Source organism: Ambystoma mexicanum, chromosome 2p (genome assembly GCF_040938575.1).
Source record: "Ambystoma mexicanum isolate Mex_15411 chromosome 2p, UKY_AmexF1_1, whole genome shotgun sequence".
NCBI classification, from domain to species: domain Eukaryota; kingdom Metazoa; phylum Chordata; class Amphibia; order Caudata; family Ambystomatidae; genus Ambystoma; species Ambystoma mexicanum.
In genome coordinates this window covers 341988616-342005049 of record NC_090923.1, presented here as the reverse complement: position 1 = coordinate 342005049, position 16434 = coordinate 341988616, and the positions used below count along the sequence as shown (strand labels likewise).

The window sequence follows — 16434 nt, the reverse complement described above, 5'->3', positions numbered from 1 at the left end:
ACTTCAGGACTCGCTACACCCTCCAGGCCTTGCTGCCAGACTTCCCTCGTCAACCACCAACTTGGCAACTGTTACATAATGTCATTCAAGCCCAAGGCGAGGGTAGGCTGGTATCACAGATTTACAAAGCTCTCACTCCTGCCACAACCCCGGCCATCACTAGGGCCAAAGCTAGATGGGAAGAAGCACTGCATACGAATATAACAGATGAGGACTGGAACTACTGCCTGAAACAGACTAAAAAAGTGGCGCTTAACTCGCGCCTAAAACTCATCCACTTCAACTTCCTTCACCAGACTTACCATACTCCAGCAAAATCCAACATACACCACCCTGACGCAGAAGCGAAATGCATCAGGTGCGGGACAATTTCAGCAGGTTTTGTTCACCTGGCGTGGGAATGCCCCGAGGTGGCCCCCTTCTGGAAACGGGTATTAGAGACGACTGCAGCAATTGTGGGGGAACCAATTCAGCCAAGTGCCACAGCATCCCTATTGGGCATGACCAGGCTGCTTTCACATCCGATAAGGAAACTAGCTGGGATCCTGCTGACTTTGGCTCGGAGGAGAGTTGCCATTGCCTGGGGCCGGGGCCCCCCTCCAGCATTCACCGCTTGGCGCAAGGACTTGCTTTATTACCAAGACGTTGAATCGGATTTCATTAAACTCCTTCCCTTGCACGCCCGTCCTCCAGACGTATGGGGACCACTGACACTGTTCCTGTTGGGTGAGGCAGCAGAGCACCCCTCTGTCTCCTCCGACTCGGAGAATGCCCCCAGATGAGGGCTAACAATTGTGGGGACCATACCCGCGGAATGGGAGCGGGAAATGACACATAATCGGCTAGAGCAGAATCACTATCTAAGAGACATGGTTTTAGAGGGGCAGGGGAGGGTTACCGGGAGGGTCCGGGGTCGTGGCGCAAGGTTTAAAGTCCGCCCTAATGTGGGTGTGAATTTGTGTTGTGGCATAAATACCAAAAATAAAGTTTTAAAAAAAAAAGGTACTGTGCAAATCCGGTTGTTTCATTCAGCCGCGGTGAAAGTGTTTGAAATCTTTCTCCAAACTGAGGGCTTGTCCTTCTCTTCTCTTTGAACTAACTTTTCTGCCAACCAACCTCGTCCGGAATCCTTGGCACAAACTTTACCGCAAACTACCCTGAACTGTGTGATCTTGAGCAAAAGACTTTTGACCCATTGACTTTGGCCCTAAGCCTTTTCCACCTGATTCTATCATTGTAGTTCCTCTTGCTCAATTCCCCTGAGTACTTACCTTTTGGTGTGATTCAATTTCTACTTAACTTTGTTTTTCCCTCCCTTTTAAATTGCTGGAGTGCCATTTTGCTCTTACTTCATTTTTTGAGCTTGACTTGTCTGGAACTTATTGGGAGTGGTGTGGTGTATTAAGAGTGTGAATTTTAAACTGCTTATAATGGTGTAATGTTATACAACTGAAGAGTGAAATAAATGTATATTCTTTTACTTGAAAACCTTGAGTCAGTGTTTGCCTGAATCATAGTAATTGCTGTCCTTTGTGTAACTATCTGATACTGCTCACTTACTCTTGAGATAAATCTGGCTGCTCAGCCATTGCTACCACTTTTACTGTGTAGTACAGGCTTGTACCTGTTGGGGAGAATTCTTAATAATTAGCTGATTCCTGTTACCTAATGAGTGCCTCAGCAGCTTTGCTGGATTTCTAGGTTTTATTTTTTTACCTGGTAAGAGTGTGATCCCTTTTTCCCACTCTTACATATGTTTTGCTGTGCGTGTTTTCACTTTTTGTGTGATCTTGGGCACTGGATCCTCACCTACTCCAGGGCACCACTTTATGTGTGTGTTACACAGCACCTTCAGTGCAGTGACACAGGGTTTTGTCTTTGAGACTTTCCAATGACTCAATTTTTCTGGGGCTGATTGCTGTCCCCCAGAAACAGGTAAAGTTGCCATTAACTTTGTATAGTCATCTTACATGGAGTACTGGAAAGGGTTAATTCTTATCCCTTTTTGTCTGTGCTTCTTGGAGCCTTGTTTCGCTCCCTTAACTTTGAGACTTGGCTGGTGGCAGTGGTTTCTACCCTAACTTTTCTACCGCGATTACACTATATAAACGTTGTATTGTTTTATGCTATTATATTAGCCTCGAACATAAACCGGCATGACCAAATACATTTTATTTTGTCTCCGGCTAGGATTATTCGCCATGTCTTTTTGATAAAGTCTTTCTCGTGTTTTTCTCTATGTGCCAAACCGGGGATGACTCATTTGTTCGCTGTCTTTTTGCGGGCTTCTGCACAGAAGCCCTCCTTACGGCGCTTGTTAGTCTAGGTAGGCAGGATGTGAGGGAGGGATCTTCGGACCCCTGCCATGGGTTGCCTTAGTAACCCAAGTCACATTCTTGTCTGATTGGCTAAGGGGACTGGCCCTGCCAGGCCAGCCACCCTGCTGTGTGATTGACAACCAGGCTGTATGAATGGGGGAAAACTGCATAAAAAGCAGGTCTCTGGGACTGGAAGAGCAGCCACTGGAACGAAAGAACCAACGAGGAACTGGAAAAAGAGGACCCCTACAACGACTGAATCGCCCGGTGAACTGAAGCCCTGCTGCAGGTCCGAATCTCCAAATCTGATGACAGAGAAGATCCTCCAGGAAACTTCTTCCTTTGAGCAGGTGGGACCAACCAGTTTATCCAAACTACAAGCCAGGACCCCTCCTCTGGTTACATTTGCTGTACAGAGCTACAATGGGCCTGATAGCCAGGAAGGTCGGACCCTGCTTGGGTTTTATTTGTTGTTTTGCTCTGCTGCTGGTTTCTTCCCTGGGTGGCGCAGGACCCTCCAGTCTTCCTACTTCATGTCAGTCCAACAGTCGCTTCAGGAACCGTGCACCTGCAGGAACCACCAGGAACGTCCGCCTCGGCTACAGCTCCCTCTCCGTTTTAAGGTACTGTGCAAATCCGGTTGTCCGTTTCGTTCAACCGCAGTGAAAGTGTTTGAAATCTTTCTCCAATCCGAGGGCTTGTCCTTCTCTTCTCTTAAAACTACCTTTTCTACCAAGCAACCCCTTCCGGAATCTGTGCCACGAACTTTACTGTGAACTACATTGAACCTATTATCTTGAGCAAAAGACTTTTGAACCATTGACTTTGGCCCTACGCCTTTTCTATCTGATTTTAACCTTGTAGTCTCTCTTGTTCCATTGCCCTGATTACTTACCTGTTGGTGTTGCCCAATTTCTAATAACTTTGTCTTTTCCTCCCTTTTAAATTACTGGAGTGCCATTTTGCTCCCACTTCATTTTGTGAGCTTAATTTGTCTGGAATTTAAGGTAAGTGGTGTGGTGTATTTATGATTGTGATTTTTAACTTGCTTATAATAGTGAAATGTTATACAACTGTTGAGTAAATAAATATATATTATTTTACTTAGAAACCTTGAGTCAGTGTTTGCCTGAACTATAGTAATTGCTGTCCTTTTTGTTACTATTTGTACTGCTCACTTACTCTTGAGCTAAGTCTGGCTGCTCTGCTACTGCTACCACTATAACTGTGTAGTACAGGCTTGTACGAAAGGTGAAATTGTACTGTCACTTGTAGTCCTAATTGTGTGTAGTGTTCCTAAAGTGTACTGCATATAATTGTGCCTAACAAAAGGCAATCCATTGAAGGAGAAATTACTTACCGTAATGTTCTTTCTATGGATTATTCTCCCACAGATTCCTCTCATCCAACCCCTCTGTGAAAGTACTTGCAGTTAATGACTAACTTCCCTATTGGGAGAAAGAGGTGAGCTCTCGTTTAAAGGGCTACCATATAACGTATTGGTTGGTTTCTGCATTCTTTTTGTGGTTCAGTTCCTCACTGTTCTAAAATAAAAACCTTGCTAGGTTTTTCTTTTTTCTATGAGTTGTGGCTGTCTCAGCCGAATCGTTCGATTCTTCTTCCTCCGCAGCAGCTATGAGGGGTTATTAATGAAAGACGGACACAAAGTAGCCATATTTTCATTCAAAGAAAACATGGGTTGGGAAAATGCCTCTCTGGCCCTATTCTAAAGAGGAATTTCCCTACCTAGAAATCAAAATGAAGCATATGCCTGTGTCAGGAAGTCAGTAACTGAAAAGCCGTCCTTGTGCCCAAAATGTCCTATCCTGATCCTCACACTACAAACAAAAAAACAAAGGGGAGCAAGGAAAATGTCTTTAACTTGATGTTGCCAAAAGTGTTCAAAACCAAAAGTATAAGAATGACTCCAATGCAAATGTTCTCCAAGGTAAAGGCCTTTAGATCCAGAGGGTGGTCCCCTTCCCCTGGATTCTTAAATGGGATAGTAGAAATGTTTCTTTAGTTAACAGTTCCTTTATGTGTTCACTGCACTCACAAAGGTCTTGTTTAAACAATACGTTTTGTAACCGTCTTTGTAGTATTTATTGTAGCCTTGCAGATCGCTGGTATGCTGCCCTGCCAGTAATCTTTATACAATTTCAGCTGTCTGGGGTGAGAGAATGTGACTTGAAGACCATAAGTTTGCAGAGAAAAGTGGAAACATAAACAAGGGACGAGGACAGGACAGAATGGGATGGTGGAATATAATTGGAAAGGCTGTAGAGGAGACTGGCATGGTAGTCAGATCTAAAAGGACTAAGGAGGATATTCGCTGTTTAGCAGTATTGAAAGGAAGAAGATAAGATGGCTTATTGTTTTGATAATGAAGAGATTCTGTCTGGCTGCAGTGGCAGATTTGGAGATGAAGAGCGAGAAGTTGTTTAATGGGTTGAAGATGACACCAAGTTTACGAGCGTAGGCGGAGTAAAAAAGGTACTCAGGAGAGAAGAGAAGAAGAGGAGGAGAGGAAGAGAGAGCCGGTTTAACTGGGAAGTAGAGAACTTCAGTCTTAGTGGCGTTGAACATGAGCGAATGAGACTCCATCAATATTGGATGTTGGAGAGAGACAGTTTGGAATTTTTTATAGCAGTTTGTTGGATATAGAGTGAAAGGAGAAAGAGTTGTTTGGAGAAGCTGTACGAGGAGAGCAGGGCGCCAAGAGTTGAAGTATAGAGAGTGAAGAGAAGTGGACAGATCTTAGGGGAACCAACAGTAGTAAGGGTGGGTGAGTGGGTAGGAAAGGCTGTTCTGGAACACCTGAAAGTGTCTGGGGACAAGTTATATAGTAAACCAAGCAAATACCTTATCTCTGATGTCAAGGAAAGATAATGTAGAGAGAAGATCAAAAAGGTCGACAGTACCGAAGGCAGCATAGAGGTCAAGAAGAATAAGAACAGATGAAAGGTTTGACTGCCGAGTGGAAGAGATGAAGTTGCTGACATTGAGTAGAGCTATCTCTGTAGAATGCAGAGGGCAGAATCCATATTGAAGAGGATACTGGAGCTTGTTTGTATCAAGGAACTCAGTGAGTCTATTGAATACTACTCGCTCTAGGATTTTGCAATAGTGTGGTAGAACAGAGACAGGATCTGTACCAGGTTTCTTAAGGAGAGGGATGACAGTAGCTGTTTTAGGATGAGGGAAAAGTGGCATTATTAATGAAGGAGTTGAAGAGGGAAGTAACATGTGGAGCAACACTGGGAGCTTTGTGCTTCACAATGTGCAGGGACAGTGTGTCAGTGGGGGCACAGTAACAGTTAACCTTGAGGAGTTCAACAATCTCATCAGGTTTGGTGGGGCAAAGGAAGGCATAGTAGCCGGAGAAGAGGGTAGGAGTGGTGGAGAAAAGTGGGAAGGAGGAGAGGATAGAAGGTAATTAGTGGGGGTATTGTGAATGTTAGAAATTGTAGATGCAAAGAAGAGAGCAAGATCAATTTCAGAAACAGTAGAGGAGATGGAGGTGGGTTTAGGAGTTGAGAGAATTGAGTTGAGGGATTTTTGGAGGTGCATAGGTTGGGGGGATTGAGACGAAATGAGAGAGAGATATAAGCCACGGTTGGCAGAATCAAGAGTAGAGGAATAGTTTGTATAAGCAGTGAGAGTAGGAGATCAGAGGAGCGTCTTGACTTTTGCCAAGTGCAAAGCTTTTCCCACAATCATTTGGAATATATAACTGGGTTGTTTAGTTATTGTTGTGAAGTGCTTGTTGGTGAATGTCATGTGGTTGTGCGTCATTGGAAAGGAAGGAGATGTGTTGTGAAGTACTTGCTTGTGAATGTGGGACCCCGTGTTGTCAGGTTGGAATGTTGATGTGTGAATGCTGCATGAGTGTTCTACCTGATGTCAGTTGAGCCTGGGTGATGGGACCCGGTGGTCTCTCCTAGTTCTCCTAGTTGTCATCTTATGTAACTTATAATAAAGAACTCACTAATACTATCCCTCATCAGAGTAGGGGTAGCACCCCTCACCAGTATAGGGATAACGTCCCTGAGATATTTTCTTTAGAGCTGCATCTCTCTATAAAAAGATGCATGGTGTGGATGTCCTGTATGAGTGCCCTGTATTGTGTTGTTTCCCAGGCCAGTGGTGGTTGTAAAAATGAAAGGGATGTGTTGCGATGTGTTTGTTGGTGTGATGTGGAAAAGGAAGGAGGTGTGTTGTCAAGTGCTTGTTGGTGAATGTCATGTGGTTGTGCGTCATTGGAAAGGAAGGAGATGTGTTGTAAAGTGCTTGCATGTGAAAGAGAGACCCTGTGATGTCATGTGGAATGTTGATATGTGAATGCTGCGTGAGTGTTCTACCTTATGTCAGTTATGCCTGGGTGACCTGTGGTTCCCTTACTTGTTAGCTTAATGTAACTTACAATAAAGCCTATGTTAATAAGCTACAAGAGTGTACAGATGTACATTTATTACAGTTATATTTTGTTTATTCTTGAGATCTTTGTCCAATCCGAATAAGATTTAAGCATTATTGGCATAGAGGAAGATTTGGGCCTGATATTTTTGTTTTAAAACTCTTTATTAATTTTATAACATATAACAACCAACAACACCAACAAAACATCTCACTACAACTGCCACTTTGCATTGGATTCCGCGCTACATCTTCCTTCCTTCTTGGCGCACTAGCCAGGCCTCCTCCAGGTCTGTTTGCAAAGTTCTGCTTCTCATTATCCGTAGCCCCCCAGTCTGGGCCCATCTGCTTTGATCATAGCCTCTGGCTTCCTTCCCTGCACGGACAGTGGGCCGAGTACCTCACCCCCTTTGTTGCCGGAGGTGTTAAACTTCCTCCGGCTTCCCGGGGTCTGTTGTCTCATGCCTTTAAGTGCCTTCAAACATATCCTGTACGAGGGAGTTCCATGCAAGTAGCTTGACCCCACTTTCACCCCCCTGCCACCCTCTGCATCGTTCTGATCCACACAGCTGTCTGTACAATCGTCCATTTCTTCAGATCCGCCCACCACAGTTCTATAGACGACCCTGTGCTTCCATGCCATAATGCTGCGCTTCGCCAGTATGCACATTAAGTCTTTCATTTTTGCAGTATGGGTCCTTTGTTTGTTACCCCTCAGGAACAGCCCTAAAAGATAGGGCTCCGGGGACCATACCTGTTTTCGCATCCCTCCTTCCTCCGCCCTGTCTTTAACAGTGTACCAGAGGTTCTGTGTCCCCGGGCAGGCCCAGAACATGTTTAACATATCCGCCTCCTTCGCCGCGCATCGCGGGCAGAGTCTTGGGCGTGAGGTATGCTCTGTGTGTGAGGTAGAGCTGCATTTGCTTAAATCTGGCATTCCTACAGACCTTTTTTGCATCCCTAAGTGTCCTGCTCCATTCCTCATCTGTGAACATTTTTTGGAGTTCCTATTCCCATCTAACTCTTGCTTGCAGTTCCCTCTCATTATTGCTGCGCAGGAGCTGTTCATAAAGCCTGGACACTGTGTGCCCTCCTTCCGACACATCAAACCACGCGTCTAATTCTCCCTCCTTCTCCACCCCCTCGGGCAGCTTCCTCCATCTCTTATTGATCTTCCGGACAATGCTGTTGTACAATATAAATTGTCCTCTGTGTATGTTTTGCTCTTCCATTAGGGTCTGGAAGTCCACCCATTGTCGACCTCTCCATAGGTCCCCAATCTGGGCTACTCCCTTGTCCTCCCACTATGAACGGTATGTTGTTAGGGACTCCATGCGGGTGTCGACTAACCCCGTGGGGGGATTTGCCTGGAGCACGGGTCCCCCGTCCCTTGTGTTTTCCACACCCTTTTCCATAGGGTAAGGTCCAGTTTGACCATGTTTGGAAGCGATTTAGTTGCGGCTTCACCTGTACATAGGAGTTCCCTTAGGTAGTATTGGCGTATTTTCTTTTAATTTTTTTATTTTCATTTAGTTTGAACAAACTTTTGAAAAATAACTTTTTGCTTAAAAAGATAGAAAAAGGAAGAGAGAAATACACCTACTAAAAAAGGAAAGACACAAAGCTTAATGGCTTTACTTGCAGTGTCTCTTTAACCTTATTTTGGTCTTAGTCCTTATACATTATTATGCAACTATTTTTCTTAATTCCTCTGTATGTTGTTGTTTATGATTTCATTGTGCGAGTTTTCTCCCTTAATTTGTTGCTGGGTCGGGCTCGCCTTTGGAAATGACGGGTCTCATTCCTAATTGATTCTGTAATTTATCTAAGAATCTCGTAAGCGCAATCAGCACTGAATTGCTTTCGGTCAGGTGTAATAGCCTCCACCACTCCTCAGTATTGGCGTATTGCCGGTTGGAAGAGAAGTGTGTCTATGGACGTGTCATCCCCCAACCACCGTACCACAAATTGGAGTTGGCCTGTTAGGTAGTAACGTTCCAAGTCTGGCAGCCTGATCGCCCCCTGATTCGTAATCCCTTTTTAAAGTGTTCAGCACTATTCTGTTCCTTCCCCAGCCCTACAGGAATTCTCTTGCCATTGTGTGTAGGTGTTTAAAGAAGGACCTAGGTATGTTGTATGGGATATTTGTGAAGTAGTATAGTAAGCAGGGTAGCATCGTCATCTTCAATAAGGACGCTCTACCTACCATCCCCAGTGGGAGCGTCCTCCAGAACTTCATCATCTTCCCTTTTTTGTCCAGGGCCACCTGTGTGTTAGCTGCGTGAGTCGTCGTGGTGTCATGATACCAGTGCCAGTATGCTCCCTCTGAGACCTCCCGCCTTCCCAATTGCGACGCCCCTGACCACTACTTTGAATGCTTCCCAGACCATTCCAGTACTGTGCACGCTCTCCGTATTATGGTCAAAGTAGTCATCAATCATATCTCTAATGTGCTCTTGGAAGTCCCCATCTGTCAGTGCCTCAGCACTCAGTCGCTATGTAGGTATGTGGGGCCCTCTATATGTGTATGCCCATACTGCTATCAGCGGGGCATGGTCTGGTAATGTTCTTGCCTTAATGTTTATGTCTGTGAACTCCCCAAGAGTCTCCCTTCCCGTTAACACGTAGTCTATTCGGGTGTATATGCCGTGTGCAGCACTATAGTGTGTGTATCCCCTGGTGCCGGCATGTACCTTCCTCCAGACGTCTTCCAGTTCCAGCTGGTCTAGGATACTCTGCAGGGCTCTGGCCGGTGGTGCTGGCATTCTTTGTTTGGCAACAGATCTGTCCATCTGCAGATTCAATGTAGAGTTGAAGTCGCCTGCCCAGATGAATGATGCTCCCCTGTATGGGGCCAGCCGGGGTATAATTGTCCTGAAGAACTCTGTTGCATCATGATTGGGGCTGTACGTGTTGATCAGGCATACCTCCTTGTTCTCGTACATGCAGTGTACAATTAACATTCTGCCCCCCAGGTCTCTTTCTTGTCTCATGAGCTGGAAGGGTACTCCCGGAGCAATCAACGTCAGTAGCCCCCTGCCGTAGTTCGAGAAAGTTGAGCTGTACATTTGTCTTGCCCATTTCTTGGCAATCTATGCTTGCTTATCGGCTGTCAAATGTGTTTCCTGCAACATTGCTCTATTCACCCAGGTAGAGACTCTCCGTCTCTTAACATAAGTGTTCAATCCTCTGATGTTCCAGGTAACTATAATGGCTCTTTCCTGGCCCATCTGGTTACTGCATCTCGCGGCCTGTCTGTTCTCATGGCCCCTGTGCTATCTTGCGTCTTGCATCAGTTCCTGTCGCTGCACACCTCGTCAGTCCCCTCCACCTGGGGTCGTGTCGACCTTTCTCCTCTTTGTTCTCATCTGCTCGAGGTCCTTGAGGGTCCCCTCTGTGTTTGTAGTGCTATGGCAGCTCTCATTAGGATTCATTTGTACTAGCCAGCCTCTTGCGTTTCGTCCATGTTGCTTGGTGCTTCCTACAATGCTCGTGCCTTCACACAACCAACCTAACCACACACTAACTATAACTAATAACAAACGCCCAGCCACCCTGCCCCTGCTCAGGCTTCACCGCTTTCCTCGTGCCACCGTCCTGTCCGTGAGTGCACTCAATGCAGCGGAATGCCTCAAAACTGGCATCTCGACTTCTATTCCTCCGTGGGGTCTCTGCGGCAGCTAGCGGTCCTCCGCAGGAGGTTTCGGGCTCCCGCTTTTCAACCTGCTGGTACTGGTCTGTTTAATGTGTTCCGTTCATCTTCATTGCGCTCTGTGTTTCAGTGGGGTGCATTTCAATCGTTCCGTCCGTTCCTGGCTCTCTGTTCCGGGATCCCTTGCTGGTCCATCCACTTGTGGGCGTCGGCGGTGGTCTCAATTGGTGACCTACCATTGTGCAGCACCTCAGTTTTGCCGGGTATAGTAGCATGAATCGCACACACGGAGGCGGTCATTAGTCGGCCTGAATTGTGCTTGTTGCTTCTGCACCAATGTTGTGTAATCCGGATAAATGGTTATTCTAGCAGCATTCCTCGTTATCACTCCTCCCTCTCTTGAGAACGCCAAGATCTTCTGCCGATCTTTAAAGTTAATGATTTTCGCAATCATAGGTCTTGGAGGGGCTCCTGGGCGGGGTCTCCTGGTTAGGGCTCTATGTGCCCTCTCCACTGCGAAGCCCTGAGAGCAGTAAGTTCTCTATATAGTTTGTGGGGTCTCTGCCCTCCTCTCCCTCCGGCAGCCCACTATAAGCACATTGTTGCGTCAGGCTCTCCCTTCTGCATCTTCCGCCCTATGTTCCAGAGTACGAATGCAATCCGGTGACTCTGTCATTTGAGATTTTGAGGCCGTGATATTCAATATGTTACTTTGTGCCTGCTGTTCCGCCATGGACATGCTTTCTGCCAGGTTTCTCACATCTTGCCTGAGAAGCCCCACGTCTACTAGCACCATGTCCACTTTGCACTCCAGCGATGTTTTAAGGGCTGCTTTGGCTTCGAGGCTAGGGCTCTCCTCCAATCCTCTTCCGTCTGTTTGGGGTTATTTGTGCTGGCACTGTCCTCTGGTGCCTCAGCTTGAGGCTCATCATTCTTTCTGGGGAATGCCTCCATGCTGGTTTGCCTCCCTTTGCCGCCCCTCTGTTTGTCCGGGATGCCGGCGCCAATGGCTCGTGTGTATCTTTCGGGCCCCAGCTTCCTCTTCGTGTGCCAGGTGCTGTTGGTCAGAGTCTTGTCCGTCCCTTTCTCTGTTTACTGTGCTGTCTTCTTGTATACCTTGTGTCGGCGTATCCCAGGGCAGCCCTGCCCAGGAGGGTTTCCGGGGTTCTATGGTGAGTCAGCCGGCTGGTCTTGCAGTTCCAGCCGGTGTCGTCACCCAGTCCCACTGGCCACCTCCTGCAGGTGCTTGCGCCAACTGTATCTTCTTCTGGCCTCTTGCACTCGCCCTCTCCGTGTTCACCCTTCTATGTCTCGCCTTTTCCGCTTTGCACCTGCGGTCTCACTGCTCGCGTGGCTTCTGCATCCTCTCTCGGCCCTTGTATTAAGTTGAGGGCTGCAGTGCCGTGGCGGTGCAGTGCTTGCCTATATCCTAAGACATCTTTATGGGAGGGCAAAAGGGGCACTTGCCCCAGCCCCCCACTTTGGAGGGGGGGCCCAAAATGCAGCTTGATTAAAATAATTCAGTTCCCATTAGTGACTCAAATTAAATATCACATGTCAGGATTATTTATGGTGTGCTGCTGAGGCTCTAAACATGTTGCCTGCTGTTGTTGACATGTACATTCTTCTCTGAACTTTTCCTTCTGCAATGCTTACTATGTTCACTATTGTATACATAGTTTGTGCGGCACAACACCTGTAGCATGCACACCTTCTATGGGGATTATATTAATCATGTGCAATAGCCAAAGTTGAAATGGATATTGATGAAGTTGAGTGTTGCCATGGTTCAGAAAATAGCTAAATGTGTTAAGCACTCAGTGCAGAGATTTGCGTTCATATGCTAGATTACAGTACTGAATTCCAGCAAGGCTGACTCAGCCTTTGCAAAGTATGCAGTCGATAAGCCTGCATGTATATGTACTTTGATTTTTAGCACACCAGGTTTTATCATCCCCAATGAACCTGCACCAGATAGCGGTTGCTATAGAAAGTACCATAGCATCAGTATAGTGAAGGTCTCAAAATTGGTTTGTTCAGATGGGGACTTGGAAAAGCTAGACAGGCACCTCCAAAGACCAAGTGTTAGTCCACAGAGGTGATTATGTATCCAAATTCCAGACTGTGGAACCAAAACGTTCCTGCTTGGATCCTGGCATTGCCAGAAGATGATACAGTGATCCTGGACACATCTTTTTATCACTGACAGTACTGTGCTGTCTTCTATGCTTCCATGCTTGAGCACTTTTGCATCTGTGAGACAGCTAATCAGTGTTGTTTGTCTATTTCGGTGTATGTGCAACATTTTAATATGATCTGTGTCCTGCAGTTAAACTATGTCCGATAGACCTTCCTCGTGGCTGCTATTTAGTGAAACGTTTCCTGTACCTATGCTAGAGTACAAGTAGCCATGTTGTAGACTGCTAATATTGTCCTTGAAATGCTACTTGTTCATCATTCGGATTACAAGAATGAAGAGGTTAAGGAGACTGAAATGGTGTTTGTCATCCTTTTTTTTTTTTTATCTCTGCAAGCAACATATCAAGCTATGGGTTGTGATCGTGACAAGGGGGATGGGGGGGCGCAACACGATATTCTATATCTCTTAATTCCTTTGGTCCGGCGGAGGGGGGGCCCCAAAGGTATCCATACCCTGGGCCCCAAAAGTGCTTAAGATGGCCCTGCCTATATCTCCCCAAGGGGGGCTCCCTTGCTGCTTAACGGCATAACAATGCATAACTCCCCTTTGCCTATCGTCTCTCAGTTAGTGCCAATGTTAGTGGTGGTTTTGTGAGTGCCTGGGATGCACCTTGCTCGGCGTAGTTGACGGTTGTTCTCTTTTGTGTATAGTAGCTTGCTGTTTACTTGGTGCGTTCTTTGGGAGCTTGAGTTTGGCCCAGAAGGAGGGACACAGGCTTGTGGGGACCTCTGTGAGGTGGATGCCTGTTTTCTTGTGGGCGAGTGGACTGTGCCCTCCTGTGTGCCAGGTCTCCTTAGTATACAGCTCTGTGGTGCCGCCGCCCCGGCCCTCTGCCTCTTTGCCTCAGTCGCGGCACGACTATGCCCGCATCCACTTTGTCCACCCTGCGTAGTGGGCGCGGGTGTGCACAGCGGTCCCAAGGTGTTATCGGGCTCGCTTCTGGACCCCTCTGTAAGGAGGCTACTCATTTCGCTTCGGCGAGTGGACTGTGCTCTCCCATATGTCGGGTAACCTTGTCCGCCTGTCTATAGTGCTTCGTCCCTCTGTTGTCCTCTTCTGTGACACCCTTCGGTGTGGGGCTGCCCCTCCACCATTGCATATCCACTGCCCCTTTCTTATACCTGTTTGTTCCAGTCCTCTCAACTGGGTAAGAGGTCCTGGTAGTGGCGAGCAGCCCAGTTCAGTGGCCTCCAAATCCTGCCCCCCTTTGTGTGGAGATCTACGTTCTGGGCAGGCCAGGCTCCTTCTGTCCGCTAGCAGCCTCCCGCTGGGTGCCGGCGACCAGTCCCACTGTGTTGTAGTGGCCTGTGGTGCTCCGTCATCTCCAATTTATTCCCTTGCCTCGTGGGGATCCGCCTCGGGTCAGTGTGGGCTTTAATTGTGGCACAGATTGTGTAGTCCTGAGCAGTGGACTGTGCCCCTTCTCCTATGTGCAGTTAATAAGTTCGGAGCGGAGCTTCAGGTGGCCCCCGGCCTCGTGGCTGCTACCGCTTGCGGTGTGCCGGGCCTCGGCCCACTGTCCCTTCAGCACTACGTTTCTCTGCCGAACGCTCCTCACCCCCAAGAGTCGGGGCAACTCCGCCCAGATCCGTGCTGGTGGGTTTGGTGGTAGCGCTCACCGGGTCTTTGATGCGGCTCTTCCCTTCTGACTGCTCCAGTGGATCAGCTGTGGGCCTCTCTTCGCCTGGGCGCTCCCCTCGCTGTCCCTGGTTATGGTGCGGATTCCCTGACTGGGACTGTGGGCACCTCCCGTTGTCCTCTCGTCTCCAGCTCCTCACCGCCTCTGTACTTGTGTCCATTTCAACTCTCTGCGCGTGGTGGACCGGGTCTTCGCCCGCAGCACCAAGCTGTTGTGGGGCAGTCTGATCACTTGCCGGGGGGCTCTTCCTGGTGTTAGTGCCCCTCACTTGCTCTGGTGATGAGCGTCCTGCGCGCAGCGTCTTCCCAACGTCTCTTCTTTCCTCGTCTTCTCCGCAGGGCTCATCCGCCACTTCAGCGAGTCACGCCCACCATTTTGTAGGCTGGCGGGGCCATCGCTCCACTCGCCCCTCTGGCCGCAGCTTAATCCGATTTTCTAAGGGATTTCTGCCAGCCGGCCCTCAGACCTTCCAACACCTCTCCTTCGTTTTCCAGCTATTTTCGGTGCTTTTCCCTGCAGGATCTACATGGCAGATCATGCGGGAGCTCCTAAGTTCAGCTCCTTAACACATGGCCGCCAAGCCACGGCCCCGCCTGATATTTAGTAGTTGGTTTAGCCAAATGGTACATGTGGAGTTTTAAAAGCTGTCGTGATAGTGCATATCTTTGGGTGATTTGCAAGATAATTTCTTCACAGATGACTATGAATTGACAATCATTATCTGTGGATTCTTTCTGAGCCGGAGTACTAGTTCTATTTTGAAAGACATGCCTGATACCTACTACTCCAAATTGTTTGAGTAGGGTCTTTTTTGCCAGCGTTTTGTACATTTGTTGAGGTCTCTGGTTATGTTTTGTCACCGCCTATCACCATATTAGGGGAGGAAGGATAGCTTAGGGGCAACGGGTTTGTCTTGGAAGCAAGGCAACGTGGGTCAAGACAGGTGCAAATCCTGATCCCGCGCTTAGAAACGTCTGGTATTCTCTGTCTGGTATTCATGCGTTATAAATGAATAAAATAATTATTTAAATTTGTCCTAAGGCCACCACAGTTACTACAGATAAATTATTGTTTATTTCCCAAAATAGACCCCATGTTGATCATTGCACAAGTATTATAATTACTCATTGATTGGATTTCTAAAGTACACATCTTGTTTTTTTTAATCTACACTATAATACCGAAAAGAAACTAAAAGCTAAAAAGACTGCATTTTTTAATCGAATTTGGAAAATGTTTTTTCAGTTTTTTCACTTTGTTTTGTTTTTAAATGCGAAGAGAGACCCCCACAGCCCACACATCCTCCTAACTTGATTAATTCCCTAATCCAAGCCCCAGTCTTTTTACATCGAAATAAGTGCCGACATCCTGCAAAAATTCTGTGTTTTCATCCTCGTTGTTTTGGCATACTTTGTTTGACACAATACCTTTTTTGGGGGGATCTATCATTCTCTGTAGAAGCTGAGTGTGTACAGTTAAGTTGCATGCTTTATAAAAAACCATGTTGCACATTTCTACAGATGTTAAATTATGTTTAAACATCGTGGTATATGTATCATAAAGCCCTGTTTAATCTGTAAATTGTTTGTTTTTAATCCTAGGATTGGTATGAAAAAGGAAAACCTAATGTGTTCTGGGTTTCTGGGTTTTTCTTTACGCAAGCATTTCTGACAGGCGGCATGCAGAATTATGCCAGGAAATACACAATTCCTATCGATCTTTTAGGCTATGAGTTTCAGGTACGTCTACATTTTCGAACCAGTTGTCTGAATAGTGTGGAACGCAGTTTAATTCACTAGCTTGTACCAATCAGAATCCGTCTAGCAATTTGATTGTGTGTACCTATTACTCCTACAACTGTTTGTCTTTGCTATAGAATGTATGTGTGATTATGTGTGTCATTTTCATATTTAAATTGGTTTTATTGAGTTAAGCAATACATTAAGCATACATCAGGCTTACAGGTCTAAATGAAATAGGACCCAGATGAGCTGTGGTTTCAGATGGAAGTGATGATACTGGGTGGTGTATATGGGATCACCATGCCTGAAGCCTCTATTTTCTTTTTCATGGCATAGTTATTAAGGCTGAGTTTTGAAGTCCTGCTCTCGAGAGGAGAAGCCAATCTTTTTTCTGCATAACCAAAAAAAAGAAGCTTGAGACAGTGAATCTAAATGGTTATTTATCTAGTCAGTTGTGATTCTAAAAG

At 46.6% G+C, this 16434-nt stretch overlaps 1 protein-coding gene across 1 annotated transcript in view; it reads left to right on the top strand.

Moving 5' to 3' along the window:
* The window catches only part of DNAH12 (dynein axonemal heavy chain 12), a 3791933-nt gene that overhangs the window by 3563117 nt on the left and 212382 nt on the right, over positions 1-16434 (top strand). The window contains exon 71 of the mRNA XM_069643677.1: positions 15827-15964. Within this exon, the coding sequence (XP_069499778.1) occupies positions 15827-15964 (138 nt within the window). The remainder of the gene's footprint in view (positions 1-15826; positions 15965-16434) is intronic.